This window comes from Oncorhynchus masou, chromosome 12 (genome assembly GCF_036934945.1).
Source record: "Oncorhynchus masou masou isolate Uvic2021 chromosome 12, UVic_Omas_1.1, whole genome shotgun sequence".
Classification (NCBI taxonomy): Eukaryota; Metazoa; Chordata; class Actinopteri; order Salmoniformes; family Salmonidae; genus Oncorhynchus; species Oncorhynchus masou.
This window is the reverse complement of record NC_088223.1, coordinates 76,874,573-76,893,891: the sequence shown is the minus strand read 5'-3', so window position 1 is coordinate 76,893,891 and position 19,319 is coordinate 76,874,573. Positions and strand designations below refer to the sequence as shown.

Below are 19,319 nucleotides of genomic sequence, written 5' to 3'. Positions count from 1 at the left end.
CAAAGATAAGGTTTTGGGGTGGTTTACCATGCACTGCGTGGCTCCTGTGCTTGGTGGCATGGTAGGCTACCTTTAACAGATTCTTCAAGCCTGGACCACAGCAGTTATACACAATGAAGCAGAAGAGGATTCCTACGATGGTGGCCAGAGTCATCTGGAGGAAGAAAGACAGGTTAACCAAATGTAATACTTGACAACAGTGCAGAAAGAGTTGTGGTTCTATTCTATTTGAGTCTAGGGTTACATCCCAAATTGCACCCTATTGCCTATTTAGTGCACTACTTCTGACCAGAGAAAGTTGTGCACTATATAGGGAATGGGGTACCATTTGGGACGCACACAGGGAACACACCAGCATGTAGAAAAGGCCTCTGCTGGGGTCCAATGGGAATCCATGCACATGGAGCATAAACCGCAACGCATAGTCACAGTACGTACTCAAATCTATACCCCTAAAGAAGAACACAAGGCACTGTTAATATGCAATCAGACCTTGTGTGTACCCATTGACAAAAAGTACACCCTATACACAGATGTAATGCAGAAAATTTGAGCCGTACTTGTTTGAGACTTCGATGACAAAGTAATAATCTGGTGCTTGCAGGCTCTGAGCTGCCATGTTGCCACAGGGAGATTTCCCCTGACACATCCACCTGCACATCAACAAGTAGCCCAGTCAGTGATCAGTATGTAGCCTGGTCCCAGATCTGATTGTGCTGTATAGCCAACTCACATTTTACTGCACCTATCCAGTGTATGTGACTATATACAGTGTATTCGGAAATTATTCAGACCCCTTGACTTTATCCACATTTAGTTAACGTTACTGCTGTATTTTAAAATTGATTTTACATTTTTTCCTCAAATCTACACACAAAGCAAACATTATTGCTAATTTATTCAAAACAAAACTAAATACCCTATTTTAAGTATTCAGACACTTTGCTATGAGACTCAATTGAGCTCCGGTACATCCTTTTTCCACTGATCTTCCCTTGAGATGTTTCTACAACTTGGGATCCCACCTGTGGTAAATTCAATTGATTGGACATGATCTGGAAAGACACACACGTCTATATAAGGTCCCACAGTTGACAATGCATGTCAGAGCAAAAACCAAGCCTTGAGGTCGAAGGAATTGTCCATAGAGCACCGAGACAGGATTGTGTCGAGGCACAGATCTGGGGAAGGGTACCAAAACTGCTGCATTAAAGGTCCCCAAGAACAGTGGCCTCCATCATTCTTAAATGGAGGAAGTTTGGAACCAACAAGACTCCCCAGAGCTGGCCGGCGGGCCAAACTAAGCAGTCGTGGGAGAAGGGCCTTGGTCAGGGAGGAGACCAAGGACCCAATGGTCAATCTGACAAAAAGTTTTGGCCTGAATGTCAAGCGTCACGTCTGGAGCAAACCTGGTACCATCCCTACGGTAAAGCATGGTGGTGGCAGCATCGTGCTGTGGGGATGTTTTTCAGCAGCAAGGACTGTGACACTAGTCAGGATCGAGGGAAAGATGAGCGAGATACTTGATGAAAACCTGCTCCAGGGCATTCAGGACCTCAGACCGGGGTGAAGGTTCACCTTCCAACAGGACAACGACCCAAAGCACACAGCCAAGACAATGTAGGAGTGGCTTCGAGACAAGTCTCTGAATGTCTTTGAGTGCCAGAGCCCGGACATGAACCTGATCGAACATCTCTGGAGACCAGAAAATAGTTGTGCAGCAATACTCCCCATCCAACCTCACTGAGCTTGAGAGGATCTGCAGTGAAGAATGGGAGAAACTCCCCAAAAAGAGATGTGCCAAGCTTGTAGCGTCATACCCAAGAAGACTTCAGTCTGTAATCGCTGCCAAAGGTGCTTCAACTAAGTACCCAACAAAGGGTCTGAATTCTTAAGTAAATCTGATTAAATTGTTTTATTTTTAATACATTTATAAAAACCTGTTTTGATTTGTCACTATGGGGTATTATGCAAACAATTTAATCAATTTTAGAATAAGGCTGTAATGTAACAATGTGGAAGAAAATCAAGGGGTCTGAATACTTTCCAAATGCACTGTATGCTTGTTTTTTTTTAAAGCAGGAAGGGCTCTTTTTCAAGAGTGTCCTGGCCAAGAAAGGCAGCACCAAGTCATTACAAAAAATACAGACAAACAACGTGAAAAACTTACAAGTAATCACCATAGAATTCACAAGAGTATAACAAAATCAAAAACAGTGAATTAAAAACACTGACAGGTCAGGGAATCAGTCTCAAGATCATTCATCAGTGATTTAAAAATACCAATCGGGACAAGTTCTTCCAGTTTAAAAGTATTTTGTAAGGCATTCCAAGACGATGGTGCAGAGTACATAAAATAATTTTGGTTACTTTTGAATTCTGGTGGTGCTTTCACTCAAGTCTACAACCCACACAAGTGGCTCAGGTAGTGCAGCTCATCCAGGATGGGACATCAATGCGAGCTGTGGCAAGAAGGTTTGCTGTGTCTGTCAGCGTAGTGTCCAGAGCATGGAGGCACTACCAGGAGACAGGCCAGTACATCAGGAGACGTGGAGGAGGCCGTAGGAGGGCAACAACCCAGCATCAGCACCGCTACCTCCGCCTTTGTGCAAGGAAGTGCAGGAGGAGCACTGCCAGAGCCCTGCAAAATGACCTACAGCAGGCCACAAATGTGAATGTGTCTGCTCAAACGGTCAGAAACAGACTCCATGAGGGTGGTATGAGGGCCCGACGTCCACAGGTGGGGGTTGTGCTTACAGTCCAAAACCGTGCAGAACGTTTGGCATTTGTCAGAGAACACCAAGATTGGCAAATTCGCCACTGGCACCCTGTGCTCTTCACAGATGAAAGCAGGTTCACACTAGGCACATGTGACATATACATATATATACACACGTGTGTGTGTGTGTGTATATATATATACACACACACACACACACACACGTGTGTGTATATATAGATATATATGTGCATTAAATTAAAAATCACAAATGTTTCCAGTTGCACAGTCATGGTTTCGTGCCTTTGGGAGTTGAGAATCTCCGGTTCCCCATTTGGAGATTCCTTCGAGAGAGTGCAATCGTCTGTGAAAAAAGGCGTCCTTCCGATTTGCGCGTATATACATGTGTGTGTATATACGTATATATGTATGTGTATATATATATATATATATATACACATACATACACACACACACATATGTGCGTATATATACACATATGTATATATACATATGTATATATATATACACACACACACACACGTATATATATGTGTACGTGTGTGTATATATATATATATACATATGTATATATACATATGTATATATACATATGTGTATATATACGCACATATGTGTGTGTGTATGTATGTATATTCTGATATATAGATTCTGATATATACAGTTGAAGTCGGAAGTTTACATTACACTTAGGTTGGAGTCATTAAAACTAGTTTTCAACAACTCCACAAATTTCTTGTTAACAAACTATAGTTTTGGCAAGTCGGTAAGGACATCTACATTGTGCATGACACAAGTAATTTCTCCAACAACTGTTTACAGACAGATTATTTCACTTATAATTCACTGTATCAATTCCAGTGTGTCAGAAGTTTACATACACTAAGTTGACTGTGCCTTTAAACAGCTTGGAAAATTCCAGAAAATTATGTCATGGCTTTAGAAGATTCTGATAGGCTAATTGACATCATTGAGTCAATTGGAGGTGTACCTGTGGATGTGTTTCAAGGCCTACCTTCAAATTCAGTGCCTCTTTGCTTGACATCATGTGAAAATCATAAGAAATCAGCCAAGACCACAGAAAAATGTAGACCTCCACAAGTCTGGTTCATCCTTGGGAGCAATTTCCAAACGCCTGAAGGTACTACGCTCATCTGTACAAACAATAGTACGCAAGCATAAACACCATGGGACCACGCAGCCATCAAACCTCTCAGGAACGAGAAGTGTCCTACCTCCTTGAGATTAACGTACTTTAGTGCGAAATGTGCAAATGTGCAGAACCACAGCAAAGGACCTTGTGAAGATGCTGGAGGAAATAGGTACAAAAGTATCTATATCCAGAGTAAAACAAGTCCTATATCAACATAACCTGAAAGGCCGCTCAGCAAGGAAGAAGCCACTGCTCCAAAACCGCCACACAAAAGCCAGACTACGGTCTGCCCATGGAGACAAATATCGTACTTTTTGGAGAAATGTCCTGTGGTCTGATGAAACAAAAATAGAACTGTTTGGCCATAATGACCATCGTTATGATTGGAGGAAAAAGGGGGAAGCTTGCAAGCCGAAGAACACCATCCCAACCGTGAAGTACGGGGGTGGCAGCATCATGTTGTGGGGGTGCTTTGCTGCAGGAGGGACTCGTGCACTTCACAAAATAGATGGCTTTATGAGGATGGACAATTGTATGGATATATTGAAGCAACATCTCAAGACATCAGTCAGGAAGTTAAAGCTTGGTCGCAAATGGGTCTTCCAAATGGACAATGACCCCAAGCATACTTCCAAAGTTGTGGCAAAATGGCTTAAGGACAACAAAGTCAGGGTATTGGAGTGGCCATCACAAAGCCCTGACCTCAATCCTATAGAACATTTGTGGGCAGAACTGAAAAAGCATGTGCGAGCAAAAAGGCCTACAAACCTGACTCGGTTACACCAGCTCTGTCAGGAGGAATGGGCCAAAATTCACCCAACTTATTGTGGGAAACGTGGAAGACTACCTGAAACGATTGACCCAAGTCAATTAAAGGCAATGCTACCAAATACTTACTGAGTGTATGTAAACTTCTGACTCACTGGGAATGTGATGAAAGAAATAAAAGCTGAAATAATGTGTATATATGTGTAGGTGAGTGTTACCGAATCTTGTTTGTATTGCCATGCATGACCACAAATCCTTCCTTAGTGATATTAACACTGCTGTCCATGTCTTCAAACATCCAGACCAGTGTCCTCTGGGAGCTGTGGGACAGAGGGAAACCAGGGAATCACACACATATGCATCTCTATTGGTATCGTATTTTAAACCAACCTGGTCCTAATATATTAAAACGATACATTTGGTTCCTGTGTATTTTCCTGTGTAGCTCCAGTGCAACTCCATTACCTGTAGTTGAGGCTGTTATACATAAGCACCTCCTCTGGAGTGTAGAGGCGGATGTGATCTTTCGAGTAAGCTCCTCCGCCAACCACCTTAAAGGTATAGCTGTAGTGTAACAATTAGAGACAGTATGATATCAAGCCATGGGCTTCAACAACAGCAATTAATGTATAGAAACCACAAAGACGTTTCTTTTTATGTCTTGAGTACAAAAAGGCAGCACAAGAGGGGATGAGATTAATATGAAGGGGGAGGGGGTTTACCTCCCGAGGAATCTCTCGGACTCTCCAGAGACCATGTCCTGGATCAAGAAGAAGGGATAGAACACTGCAGACAGAGACACAATAGAGGACATGTAAATTGGGTAGGTAGTTGACGGCAGGTAGCCTAGTAGTTAGAGCGTTGGGCCAGTAACCCAAAGGTTGCTGGATCAAATCCCTGAGCTGACAAGGTAAAAACCTGTCCTTCTGCCGAAGCAAGGCAGTTAACCCACTGTTCCCCGGGCGCTGAAGATGTGGATGTCGATTATTGCAGCACCTCTCTGATTCAGAGGGGTTGGGTTAAATGCAGAAGACACATTTCAGTTGACTGCATTCAGTTGTACAACTGACTAGGTATCCCCGTTTCCCTATTTAGAGGGGGCTTACATTATACATTTTCACTGCCGTGCTCCCCGCCGCACTAACGTACAAGATGTATGTATGCAATTTAGATTTAGGTTGAGGGTCAAAACTTATGTCTTCGCAAACGTTGACTATTTCAAATCAGGTTTAGTTCAGGGTCATAGTCTCACGGTCTTCGTAGTAAAAGCAAGGCATGATGGGGTCGGGTTTGGGGCAGTTGAAGTAGCGCTTGTTGTTGTTGGCACACTGCTCCAGGGTGGTTGTGATGTCAAACGCCAGGCGGTTCCCGGGAGGGCAGCCAATGTAGATGGGCACCCTGTGCAGCCCCTAAGTGGTGGTGCAAAACAAAACGGAATATCAGTTACAGGTGGCAGAGACATGTATGCCTGGTCACACTATAGGGCTGAGCTGAGCTGTATTGGGCTAGCCTGGTAACACATCCACCATAGTTGCTGATATTGTGATGGAAAGGATGACATGAAAGGAAAATAATCGAGCCATGTGAATTATGCATTAGATGGCATTGAATGGCCTATAGCGCCAGTGTTTTCAATGCATTGGGTTGTCTTGAAGTTGAGCCTACTAAATGAGTCTAACAAAATAGGACAGCATAGATGGAGTACAGACAACATAATACTGACTCTAAGAGCTATCCCCTGGTCTTTCTGTTGGTAGCACTTCATCTCCGAGCTGCTCACCTGCATTCACACATCAGTTCGAGAGAGAGAGAGAGACACCTGGTGGATAGAAGACTCAACAACACTACTGATAAAACATCTCCAAACATTCAGAGTTGTAGTATTCCCTGTCAAATATATGAGCCATATTGTTCCAGGCCCTCGCCGTTCGCATCTCACCCTTAGCAGGAGGTTGAAAGCCAGGAGCCCCTCACCCGCCAGCACTTGACCGGGAAACAGCCCCCTGTCTTTCACAGTCACCTGGGAACTCGTAAGAACGAAATTTTGTTCTGTAATGGTAACACTATACAGTTTGTCCTGTTTGCTCAGTTGGTAGAGCATGCTAGGGTCGTGGGCCATGGGTTCGATTGCCACTGGGGCCACCGATATGAAAATGTATGCATGCTCTGGATAAAAGTGTCTGCGAAATGGCAAATATTATATTACACTGAGCTGTGAGCACACTGCCACTGTGATCAACTGAAAATATGTGAAAATGAAGCTGTGTGAGAAATATGTTGTAGATTGTAAAAGTAAAGGTCATACTGAGGTATCTTAGGCTTGGTTTCTGTATGTGTTACCTTATATAACACGGCCCCTCTGTTGAAGAGCTCGTTCCTGGTCACAGACACATGGATGTAGCGGTTGTTGGATACCTCAGCTGAGAGCCAGATGTAGTTGATGTCACTGAGCTCTTTAAGGTACGACAATCATTAGAGACACACAACAAATGATGTAAAACAACATCACAGGAACGCCAACAGAATGCTCTTAAACAGTTCATTAGTATGTTGAAATGATTTTCACTGGTGTATGACTTGAGTACAAACAGCATTCACTTTCTTTTAAATATAGCCTAATGAATATGAGCCCATTCTCTGCTCCCACCTCGGGGTTTCTCCTCCACAGAGAGGTGTTTGGCTGAGCCGCAGGCGATGTATATGGAGAAGGAGAAGGAGGAGACCCGGTCCAGGTACACCATGTCTGGGAAGGTGATCTCCGAACTCATGTAGGCCCGGGAGTAGCCCCCAATCTCCACGTTGAAGCCTGTGGACGACACGCCGTTGCTAGCCATGTAGAAGTAGTAGTCCTGGGGAGCCAAGAGGACATGATTGGTATTAAGGGGTAAAAGGAAACTTTCATGTGGAGTGACAGATGGTGTATATATTTGTGTGTGTATCCATCTGTGCGTGTGTTTTCTGTGCTGTGTCAAACTCTTAGAAGAAGAATCTGACCGCATATATAACTTTGTCCTTCCACCAGCGCCAGGTTGGGTTATGGACAGGGTCGCCAATGTCCTGGAAAGAGGTAAAGTCAACCAAGTCAGTATCGTTAAATCCTTCACAAAAGCAATGCCTCCTCTGGCAATCACAACAGCACTGAGGTGAGGGATTTCACCAGCCTGATGGGAGGCGGTAATTTTACACTGGAGCTTGAGGAAGGAGAATGAAGGAGTAGGACACAATCCCAAATTGGCCCCTCGATTCTTCGCTCTATGCACTTGTGGCGATCTGAGGTAGATAATGGTCAAATGTTTTTTAACCCTTATTTTAACAGGTAAGTTGACCGAGATGACATTCTCATTTGTAGGACCTGGGGAAATCCTCTCATCTCCACAAGTGAATTGGGGTCGACTTGGGATTGGGCGTGGTATGGAGCAGACAGACGGCTGATATAGGCCTACCATGATGTAGTCCGAGTGCAGTTGGAGCAGGTGGTGCAGCAGGCCCTGGTAGGTGGCCAGGGAGGCAGTGGTCTGGAGGCCCAAGGAGGTGGGCACCAGGGGGGGCCGGGTCAGGTATTGCTGGATGCGGTTGTAGGGCTCTGGGTGGGGCAGGTCTGCCATGTGCTCCCAGAAGAAGGGGCAGGTCAGGGGAAAAGAGAAGGCACTGAACGACCTGGGGGGAGAGGGGAAAGGGCGGGAGAAAGGAAAACGGTAATATATATATATATATATATTCGGCAAAAAATGTACATTGAAGTATCGTCAGTAGAAAACCCAGATAAAGGAACAGTACTCCAAGTGGTGGACTTTGCGGGGGGTGGTCGAGAAGTGGCTATAGGAAAGTATCTCTGGCACAGGCAGCTCCCTCTTCACCACAGAACCCTTTCCCTTAGAGTCCACTGTGTAAACCACCTAACGAGAGGAAAGAGAGACGAGAGAGAGGGTTCATCTAATGAGAAAACTAAACATTAGGAACACCTGCTCTTTCCATTGCAAAGACTGACCAGGTGAAAGCTATGATCCCTTATTGATGTCACCTGTTAAATCTGTGTAGATGAAGGGGAGAAGACAGGTTAAAAGAAGGAGTTTTCAGCCTCCAGACAATTGAGACGTGTGCCATTCAGAGGATGATTGACAAGACAAAAGATTTAAGTGCCTTTGAAAAGGGTATGGTAGTAGGTGCCAGGCGCACCGGTTTGAGTGTCAAAAATTGCAACGCACTCAGGTTTTTCACATTCAGCAGTTTCCCGTGTGTTTCAAGAATGGTCCACCACCAAAAGGACATCCAGCAAACTTGACACAACTGTGTCAAGCATTGGAGTCAACATGGGCCAGCTTCCCTGTGGAATGCTTGATACCTTGTAGAGTCCATTCCAGACAAATTGATGCTGTTCTGAGGGCAAAAGGGGATGCAACTCAATATTAGGAAGGTGTTCCTAATGTTCTGTACACACAGTGTATATTCTCATGAAAACAAATAGGCCTAGTGCACACTCAGATTGTACAAGTGATGTACAACCTATTTTATATAACAACTGTGATCAAATCTTAAGACTGCCACAACTGTCTGATTCTACCACAATACACTTGTCAATCTGGTTAATCATACACATCCCTATGAGACTGATACACAATCCACGTTTATAAATTGATAATAGTTATAGGGTTACCTCCTGCAACTGTTTGTCCCAGTCGTAGAAGACCGTGAGCAGGCTGTGGGTCATGGAGTAGGAGCTGTCTCCCTTCAGAGCCTGCAGGCTAGAGAATGCCTGCCAGCCCAGGGAGGGGCGCACTCGCATTACCTGGTCCACGCCCTCCTGCCCCCACCACAGCTGAAACACACACGCGTGCACACAAACAAACATGCTCACACACACTAATTTGTAACACAAATACACGTAATTTCACAATGAATGAGCAAAAAAGTACTTCACACGGATATACCTCTTCAGTCTCTGTGACGAAGGCGAACTCTCCGTGGTAGGACAGAGTGAAGTACTTGATCATCTGATCCAGAGGGAAGCCATTAAAGAACAGGTAGCTCATCCCCTGGTCTTGACTGTTGGGAACCACAGACAAACGATAGACAATGACTTTCTGCAAATATGATCTACCTTCATGCAAGCATCATGCTTGTACAATACATAGCCAAATACATTTAAACTCAGTTTTTCACAATTCCTGACATTTAATCCTAGTAAAAATTCCCTGTTTTAGGTCAGTTTGGATCACCACTTTTTTTTAAGAATGTGAAATGTCAGAATAACAGTAGAGAGAGAAATTTCTTTCAGCTTTTATTTATTTCATCACATTTCCAGTGGGACAGAAGTTTACATACACTCAATTAGTATTTTGTAGCATTGCCTTTAAATTGTTTAACTTGGGTCAAACATTTCAGGTAGCCTTCCACAAGCTTCCCACAATAAGTTGGGTGAATTTTGGCCCATTCCCCCTGACAGAGCTGGTGTAACTGAGTCAGGTTTGTATGCCTCCTTGCTCGCACACGCTTTTTCAGTTCTGCCCACAAATTTTCTATAGGATTGAGGTCAGGGCTTTGTGATGGCCACTCCAATACCTCGACTTTGTTGTCCTTAAGCCATTTTGCCACAACTTTGGAAGTATGCTTGGGGTCATTGTCCATTTGGAAGACCCATTTGCAACCAAGCTTTAACTTCCTGACTGATGTCTTGAGATGTGTTGGGGATAAATCAGAATTAGTTGGGTAACATAGATAAGATGTTTTATTTTAATTATATGCTTGTGAGTTACTTCTCATCAGAATGTATCTTGTTGTACTATATGGTGGCCATTTGCAGTTATCTGTTCTCTGTCAGGGTTCAGTTACTTGGGCCGCAGAGAGGGGAGAGGTCAAACTTGTCGTCATGTGTAAACGTATATTTTAAACCATGTGAAGGGATGATTGAGGGGGAACCAATTATCTCTTGGCTCCACCATGTCTGTGTGCCAGTCACTCCCTACTTTTCCCATCGGGGAGAGGAGGATGGCAGTGTCTGGAACCATTCTATGTTCCCTCTCTCGTTGCCCTTATCTTGACCAAGAGGCTCACTCTCCTCTCCGTGAGCTTGTCCAGAATTGGTTGTATTTGGGATGGGAGTGTCTAAAATGACAATTAATATATATCATTGGGTGGGGGTAATGTCTTGGTACCACTTTGTACCAAGAACGAGATAAGAGCTTTGTTTAGCCAATGCTGTCTGGCTATGGGATACTCCTCTCTGAAGTAAAGTCTTTCTTTGTGTAAGTTCCTAAGACCTGTGGTTTGTCATGTCGACTAGGTGGGGTGGATCTTTGCTATAAAAGATCTCAGTTGCAATTATGTTGACCACTCAACTTTTCATTAGAGATACCGAAATGTTGAAAGTCAAAATGCTATTGCAAAAGCTTAATTATTATTAAAGGTGAAGGTTTAGCATAACTCTGACTGGTGTGTGATTTGCTCTCTCATCATTTGGTAATTAAGGACATTTCCATGACAGATGTTGCTTCAATATATCCACAGAATTTTACTTCCTCATGATGCCATCTATTTTGTGAAGTATACTTGTCCCTCCTGCAGCAAAGCACTCGACCCCCGTGCTTCACGGTTGGGATGGTGTTCTTCAGCTTGCAAGCCTCCCCCTTTTTCCTCCAAACATAACGATGGTCATTATGGCCAAACAGTTCTATTTTTGGTTCATCAGACCAGAGGACATTTCTCCAAAAAGTACAATCTTTTTCCCCCATGTGCAGTTGCAAACCGTAGTCTGGCTTTTTTTATGGCGGTTTTGGAGCAGTGGCTTCTTCCTTGCTGAGCGGCCTTTCCGGTTATGTCGATATAGGACTCATTTTACTGTGGATATAGATACTTTTGTACCTGTTTCCTCCAGCATCTTCACAAGATGCTTTGCTGTTGTTCTGAGATTGATTTGCACTTTTCGCACCAAAGTATGTTCATCTCTAGGAGACAGAACGCGTCTCCTTCCTGAGCGGTATGACAGCTGCGTGGTCCCATGGTATTTATACTTGTGTACTATAGTTTGTACAGAGGCACGTGGTACCTTCAGGCGTTTGGAAATTGCTCCCAAGGATGAACCAGACTTGTGGAGGTCTAAAAAAAAACTTCTGAGGTCTTGTATTTCTTTTGATTTTCCCATGATGTCAAGAAAATAAGCACGGAGTTGAAAGGTAGGCCTTGAAATATATCCACAGGTACACCTCCAATTGACTCAAATTATGTCAATTAGCCTATCAGAAGCTTCTAAAGCCATAACATCATTTTCTGGAATATTCCAAGCTGTTTAAAGGCACAGTCAACTTAGTGTATGTAAACTTCTTTGGAATTGTGATTATGTCACTTATAATTCACTGTCTGTAATCAATTGTTGGAGAAATTACTTGTGTCATGCACAAAGTAGATGACCTAACCGACTTGCCAAAACTATAGTTTGTTAACAAGTTTTTTTTGTTAACAGTTTTGATAGCCCCGGCTAAAAAGAGCTACTATTCTTTTTATTTCTCAACTGTAATTGAAGCACACTTCCCCTTTGCCATTCAAGTGCATATAACGGTAGGCAGGCTTCAGCTCGTCACACACCACTTTGCAATGAACTGGAGGCAGTATGCATTTTGAAAACATACACTTAATTATTTGAAACCTGATCATTTTACGACATATTATGAGGAATGTTCACCTTGCTTCAAAGCGCATATAGTGCATATAACGGTAGGCAGGCTTCAGCTCGTCACACACCACTTTGCAATGAACTGGAGGCAGTATGCATTTTGAAAACATACACTTAATTATTTGAAATTATTAGCCAAAACACAACCAAACATGGGAGGTAATTATTTCATAAATATGCCATTGAAACAAGTAGCCCATTTCTCTCATGTGCTATTGGTTTTCAAATCAACTTTCTTTCATTGTCCAGTAGCCAAAGGCACAAACCTATGCATTGCTCCGCTTATAATAAATAATGGTTTATCAACATTTTAAGCGAAACGTTCTTATCTGTTGCATCAGCCTCATGGCTTATTTAGATTTTTTTTGCCTAGGCCTACTGGTTATATGAATGTGGGATATATCATCCCAGAGTCTGTTTGGAGTAGGCTAATTAGAATAGGTCAACTTTTCTACTATGGGGGATAATAGATTGACATAGACTAGTGATTTTGCTGTTCATTAGGCCTAACGTTACTCGTAATTTTATTCTAAAACGGAATTGTTAAGTACGCACGCAGTTGCATCAACGAGTTGCATTTTCTGTTAATAGGATTAATTAAGTTGACATTTTAGTAATTTAGCAGATGCTCTTATCTAGTTAGTGCATTCATCTAAAGACAGCTAGGTTGGACAAACACATGACAGGCATAGACAGTAAATTCTTCCTCAACGTAGAGTCAGAGCTAGAAGGGGAGGGGCGCTCAAGGTGAGGAGGAGGATTATTTAAGATACTGCTTGAAGAGGTAGGATTTCAGGGGTGTTCCGAAGATGGGAAGGGACTCTGCTGTCTTAGCAGGGGGAAGCTGGTTCCACCATTGGGGTACCAGGAAAGTGAAGAGCTTGGACTGGGCTGAGCGGGAGCTGCCCTAGGGTTGGGAGGGCAAAGAGACCTGAGGTGGCAGAACAGAGTGCTTGAGTTGGGGTGTAGGGTTTGAGCATAGCCTGAAGGTAGGGATGGGCAGTTCCTCTTGCTGTTCCGTAGGTAAGCACCATGGTCTTGTAGTGGATGCGAGCTTCAAGTGGAAGCCAGGGGAGTGTGTGGAGGAGCGGGGTGACATGAGAGAACTTGGAAAGGTTGAAAACCAGGTGGGCTGCAGTGTTCTTGATAAGTTGCAGGAGGTTGATGGTACAAGCGGGGAGCCCAACCAACAGCGAGTTGCAGTAGTGCAGACGGGAGAGGACAAGTGTCTGGATTAGGACTTTTGCCGCTTCCTGTGTGAGGTACGGTCGTACTCTACGGATGTTGTAGAGCATGAACCTGCAGGACTGAGTTACTGCTTTGATGTTTGCAGAAAATGACAGGGTGTTGTCCAGAGTCACGCCAAGGTTCTTTGCACTCTGGGAGGGCGACACTGTGGAGTTGTCAACCGTGATGGAGGTGATTTCTGTCATTCTGAGAACCGTGGGTGTCTGGTACATTAAAATAATGCCAGCCAAATGTTCGGCGCCACATTTTCCTAATGGAAACCCTTACACGAACGTTATGCACACACTTCTGCTACTTTCTAGCCTTTATTTCAGAGGCGGTTTCAGTTGTGTGTGCTCACAGTCCTGTCGCTCAAATCTATAGATATATGAACCCTAAATGTAAGCCAGCCGCTCTCTCTCTCACACACACACAGCTGAATACCCACGAGCAGAGCAGAGCGTTGCCCCAGATGTAGAGGATGGCACTGATGGGGTTGAACACCATGCCCCTCAAGTGCAGAGTCACTGTGACATTTTCCTGAGTCTTGGTCACCACCGTGAACGAGTCTCCACTGCCTGCACAAACACACACCGTTACTCACCCTAATGCAAAACAAGTCAATATTTCACATAATACAGTGAGGGAAAAAAGTATTTGATCCCCTGCTGATTTTGTACGTTTTCCCACTGACAAAGAAATGATCCGTCTATAATTGTAATGGTAGGTTTATTTGAACAGTGAGAGACAGAATAACAAAAAAAAACAGAAAAACGCATGTCAAAAATGTTATAAATTGATTTGCATTTTAATGGGAGGAAATAAGTATTTGACCCCCTCTCAATCAGAAAGATTTCTGGCTCCCAGGTGTCTTTGATTGGAACGAACTACAAAAATCTCTGAAACTGGAAACACTTATCTCCCTCACTAGCTTTAAGCACCAGCTGTCAGAGCAGCTCACAGATTACTGCACATAGCCCATCTATAGTTTAGCCCAAACAACTACCTCTTTCCCTACTGTATTTATTTTATTTATTTATTTTGCTCCCCATTATTTTTATTTCTACTTTGCACATTCTTCCACTGCAAATCTACCATTCCAGTGTTTTACTTGCTATATTGTATTTACTTTGCCACCATGGCCTTATCTCACCTCATTTGCTCACATCGTATATAGACTTGTTTCTACTGTATTATTGACTGTATGTTTGTTTTACTCCATGTGTAACTCTGTGTTGTTGTATGTGTCAAACTGCTTTGCTTTATCTTGGCCAGGTCGCAATTGTAAATGAGAATTTGTTATCAACTTGCCTACCTGGTTAAATAAAGGTGAAATAAAATAAAAAATGATACAGGTAATGAGCTGAGATTAGGCCCAAGGAGACGCACTGGAGACCAGATGCGTAGAGCCGGCTTCATGGCACCTAGCTCGATGCCCACTCTAGCCCGGCCGATACGAGGAGCTGGAATGTAACGCACCGGGCTATGCACACACACCGGGGACACCGTGCGCTCCACCGCATAACACGGTGCCTGCCCGGTCCCTCTCTCTCTCCGGTAAGCATGGGGAGTTGGCACAGGTCTCCTACCTGACTTCGCCACACTCCCCCCCCCCCCCCACACTACTTGGTCCTTTTTTGGTGGGTGTTTCTGTAACGGTTGTCTTGGGAAGAAGGAGAGGACCAAAGAGCAGCGTGGTAAGGGTTCATCTTATTTTAATGAAACTGAACACTTTCAAAAACGAGGAATGGGCTACAAGACCATCGCCAAGCAGCTTGGTGAGAAGGTGACAAGTTAGTGTGATTATTCGCAAATGGAAGAAACACAAAAGAACTGTCAATCTCCCTCAGCCTGGGCCTCCATGTAAGATGTGGAGTTGCAATGATCAGGAGAACGGTGAGGAATCAGCCCAGAACTACACGGGAGGATCTTGTCAATGATCTCAAGGCAGCTGGGACCATAGTCACCAAGAAAACAATTGGGAACACTACGCCGTGAAGGACTGAAATCCTGCAGCGCCCGCAAGGTCCCCCTGCTCAAGAAAGCACATATACATGCCCGTCTGAAGTTTGCCAATGAACATCAGAATGATTCAGAGGACAACTGGGTGAAAGTGCTGTGGTCAAATGAGACCAAAATGGAGCTCTTTGGCATCAACTCAACTCGCCGTGTTTGGAGGAGGAGGAATGCTGCCTATGACCCCAAGAACACCATCCCCACCGTCAAACATGGAGGTGGAAACATTATGCTTTGGGGGTGTTTTTCTGCTAAGGGGACAGGACAACTTCACTGCATCAAAGGGACGATGGAAGGGGCCATGTACCGTCAAATCTTGGGTGAGAACCTCCTTCCCTCAGCCAGGGCATTGAAAATGGGTCGTGGATGGGTATTCCAGCATGACAATGGCCCAAAACACACAGCCAAGGCAACAAAGGAATGTCTCAAGAAGCACATTAAGGTCCTGGAGTGGCCTATCCTATAGAAAATCTACAGAGGGAGCTGAAGTTTCGATTTGCCAAACGTCAGCCTCGAAACCTTGACTTGGAGAAGATCTGCAAAGAGAAGTGGGACAAACTCCCTCCTGAAATGTGTGCAAACATGGTGGCCAACTACAAGAAACATCTGACCTCTGACTGCCAACAAGGGTTTTGCAACCAAGTACTAAATCATGTTTTGCAGAGGGGTCAAATACTTATTTCCCTCATTCAAATGCAAATCAATTTATACAATTTTTGACATGCGTTTTTCTGGATTTTTGTTGTTGTTATTCTGTCTCTCACTGTTCTCCTACGGAGCTGTGAGGGGAACGGCACCGCAGTACCTCCAGGCTCTGATCAGGCCCTACACCCAAACAAGGGCACTGCGTTCATCCACCTCTGGCCTGCTCGCCTCCCTACCACTGAGGAAGTACAGTTCCCGCTCAGCCCAGTCAAAACTGTTTGCTGCTCTGGCCCCCCAATGGTGGAACAAACTCCCTCACGACGCCAGGACAGCGGAGTCAATCACCACCTTCCGGAGACACCTGAAACCCCACCTCTTCAAGGAATACCTAGGATAGGATAAAGCAATCCTTCTCACCCCCCCCCCTAAATGATTTAGATGCACTATTGTAAAGTGGCTGTTCCACTGATGTCAGAAGGTGAATTCACCAATTTGTAAGTCGCTCTGGATAAGAGCGTCTGCTAAATGACTTAAATGTAATGTAAATGTAAATGTTCAAATAAACCTATCATTAAAATTATAGACTGATCATTTCTTTGTCAGTGGGCAAATGTACCTAAATCAGCAGGGGATCAAATACTTTTTTCTCTCACTGTATAATACATAATATTAATGTGGTCACGCTGTCGCTCAATAGTTTAGCTTCCTCGCTCAAGAGTTCACACTGGAACTCAATCTTGCATCCTCTGTCTTGCAAACACACGTGCCCATCCTCTGGAAACACCTTAGCCAGCTGCACCACCGAAAAGCTAGCGGGTGGGGGTATTTCAACCTGAGGAGTGAGTTTAAACCAACTCAACTCAGTTACAAAATGCAAAACATATATAAGAGGGGCAGAAAATACCTTTTGGTATATACTTGGGCAAGGTGTCGCCAAGGTGGAAATTATTGTCTGCAAAGACCAGAAACAGTCTTATTATTACATGTCCTACTTCTCACACCACTCTGTTACATTGAAATTATAGTGTGCAGACTTTCGGGCTTCAAAGTTTCTGTAAATCTTCTGGAATAACATGTTACTACTGTACCTAATATGAGGAGGTGGTAGGAGTGGGCCTGTTTATTGTCCGGTAGCAGTTCGAGGAGAACCAAGTCAATCAGGTGGTTGTGGGAAGAATCCTGGGCTGCCCATTTGACCTGGCAGGCTTTACCTGAGGATAATATATACATGAGGGGTGAATCTAAACAGTTCAGACCTGGGTTCAAATACTACTTGAATTCATTCAAATACTTCCAGCGTTTGCTTGAGCACCAAATGGGCAGGGTTAGCACCTTTGTAACTATTCTATTGGTTAATTAAGCCAGGAAAGTACAATCAAGCACAGATAAAGTTTTTCAAATAATTTAAAATACAATTTTACCCAGGTCTGCAGACAATGAAAAATAATATATCATAACACAACCATCAGTTAGCCTACATTAGACAGTTGTGTATGGTACTTCAAAAAACCTTAATATAAAACATTCATGGTAATTCATGGAAATATAGTGGCTGGTGAACTCACTGTTCATAAACTCGCAAGCAGTGCTGCCCTTGGAGTCTAGCAACTGAGTAAACGTCACATCCCCATCTGTTGGGGAAATTGAACCGTGGAAAATAATAAGAGAAGTAAAGACTACGAGAATTGTGTGATAAGAAAAAAACAGAGAAGTAAATCCCAAATAAGAGACAGCCAAGCACATAGCCGGAGTAAAAAAAGAATCATCATATCTGACAGCCAGGGATTTGGGACTGACTGGCTGACTGATTCATTGTTTGACTAATTGACTGGCTGCCTGTCTGCTTGAATAACTAACTAACTGACTGACTGACTGACCGTAGACCTGGGCCCTGTAGAGGGTGCCCTTCTGCCAGCCTCCTCCCAGGATGTAGAAGTACTCAGTGCCGTGGTACGGGATGAACACAGGCACCATGCGGGACACGCACACTGTGCGCAGCACCTGCTGCCACGCCTCTGACACAGGGTAGAGAGAGGGGGATACGGAGATAAACGGGATACGGAGATATGGAGCCATGTACGGTTTTGTTAGTGGATCTGATTGCTATGGCCACAAAGAGACTTTGTGTATGAAATCTTGCCACTGTTTTTTTCCCAATGTGAGTCATCCATTGACAGTCTTTTTACATATGCAGCTTATCCAAAAATAGTTGAGTTGTTTAACTTGATGGACAGAAACATACAATTCATGAATGAATATGCAATTTCATCTGTGTTCATTCGTCTCTAGGTGCTGTAGTCTCAGTTTGAGAATCAACTGTACAATTTCTAGGACAAAGTCTAGGACAAAAAGGCTTCTCAACAATGTTTTATCCCCAAGACTCCTGAACAGGTAATCAAAAGGCTATCTGGACAATTTGCATTGTGTGCCCCCCCAACCCCTATTTTTACGCTGCTGCTACTCTCTGTTTATCATATATGCATAGTCACTTTAACTATACATTCATGTACATACTACCTCAATTGGGCCGACCAACCAGTGCTCCCGCACATTGGCTGACCGGGCTATCTGCATTGTGTCCCGCCACCCACCAACCCCTCTTTTACGCTACTGCTACTCTCTGTTCATCATATATGCATAGTCACTTTAAACATATCTACATGAACATACAGTGGGGCAAAAAGTATTTAGTCAGCCACCAATTGTGTAAGTTCTCCCACTTAAAAAGATGAGAGAGGCCTGACATTTTCATCATAGGTACACTTCAACTATGACAGACAAAATGAGAAAAAAAATCCAGAAAATCACATTGTATAATTTTTTATGAATTTACTTGCAAATTATGGTGGAAAATAAGTATTTGGTCAATAACAAAAGTTTATCTCAATACTTTGTTATATACCCTTTGTTGGCAATGATAGAGGTCAAACGTTTTCTGTAAGTCTTCACAAGGTTTCCACACACTGTTGCTCGTATTTTGGCCCATTCCTCCATGCACATCTCCTCTAGAGCAGTGATGTTTTGGGGCTGTTGCTGGGCAACACGGACTTTCAACTCCCTCCAAAAGATTTTCTATGGGGTTGAGATCTGGAGACTAACTAGGC

The 19,319-nt window shown here is 43.7% G+C and overlaps 1 protein-coding gene across 1 annotated transcript in view; it reads right to left on the bottom strand.

The window, feature by feature from the left end:
- The window catches only part of LOC135550839 (cation channel sperm-associated auxiliary subunit gamma-like), a 28,121-nt gene that overhangs the window by 343 nt on the left and 8,459 nt on the right, over positions 1–19,319 (bottom strand). The window contains exons 9-29 of the mRNA XM_064981987.1: positions 18,093–18,230; positions 17,781–17,846; positions 17,304–17,426; positions 17,120–17,167; positions 14,003–14,132; positions 9,590–9,704; positions 9,316–9,477; positions 8,439–8,557; positions 8,105–8,318; positions 7,656–7,718; positions 7,309–7,510; positions 7,002–7,114; positions 6,601–6,681; positions 6,385–6,441; positions 5,914–6,070; positions 5,384–5,447; positions 5,127–5,225; positions 4,880–4,981; positions 561–653; positions 353–452; positions 28–154 (exon numbers count right to left, since the gene is read on the bottom strand). Of these exons, the coding sequence (XP_064838059.1) occupies positions 28–154; positions 353–452; positions 561–653; positions 4,880–4,981; positions 5,127–5,225; positions 5,384–5,447; positions 5,914–6,070; positions 6,385–6,441; positions 6,601–6,681; positions 7,002–7,114; positions 7,309–7,510; positions 7,656–7,718; positions 8,105–8,318; positions 8,439–8,557; positions 9,316–9,477; positions 9,590–9,704; positions 14,003–14,132; positions 17,120–17,167; positions 17,304–17,426; positions 17,781–17,846; positions 18,093–18,230 (2,373 nt within the window). The remainder of the gene's footprint in view (positions 1–27; positions 155–352; positions 453–560; positions 654–4,879; positions 4,982–5,126; positions 5,226–5,383; positions 5,448–5,913; positions 6,071–6,384; positions 6,442–6,600; positions 6,682–7,001; positions 7,115–7,308; positions 7,511–7,655; positions 7,719–8,104; positions 8,319–8,438; positions 8,558–9,315; positions 9,478–9,589; positions 9,705–14,002; positions 14,133–17,119; positions 17,168–17,303; positions 17,427–17,780; positions 17,847–18,092; positions 18,231–19,319) is intronic.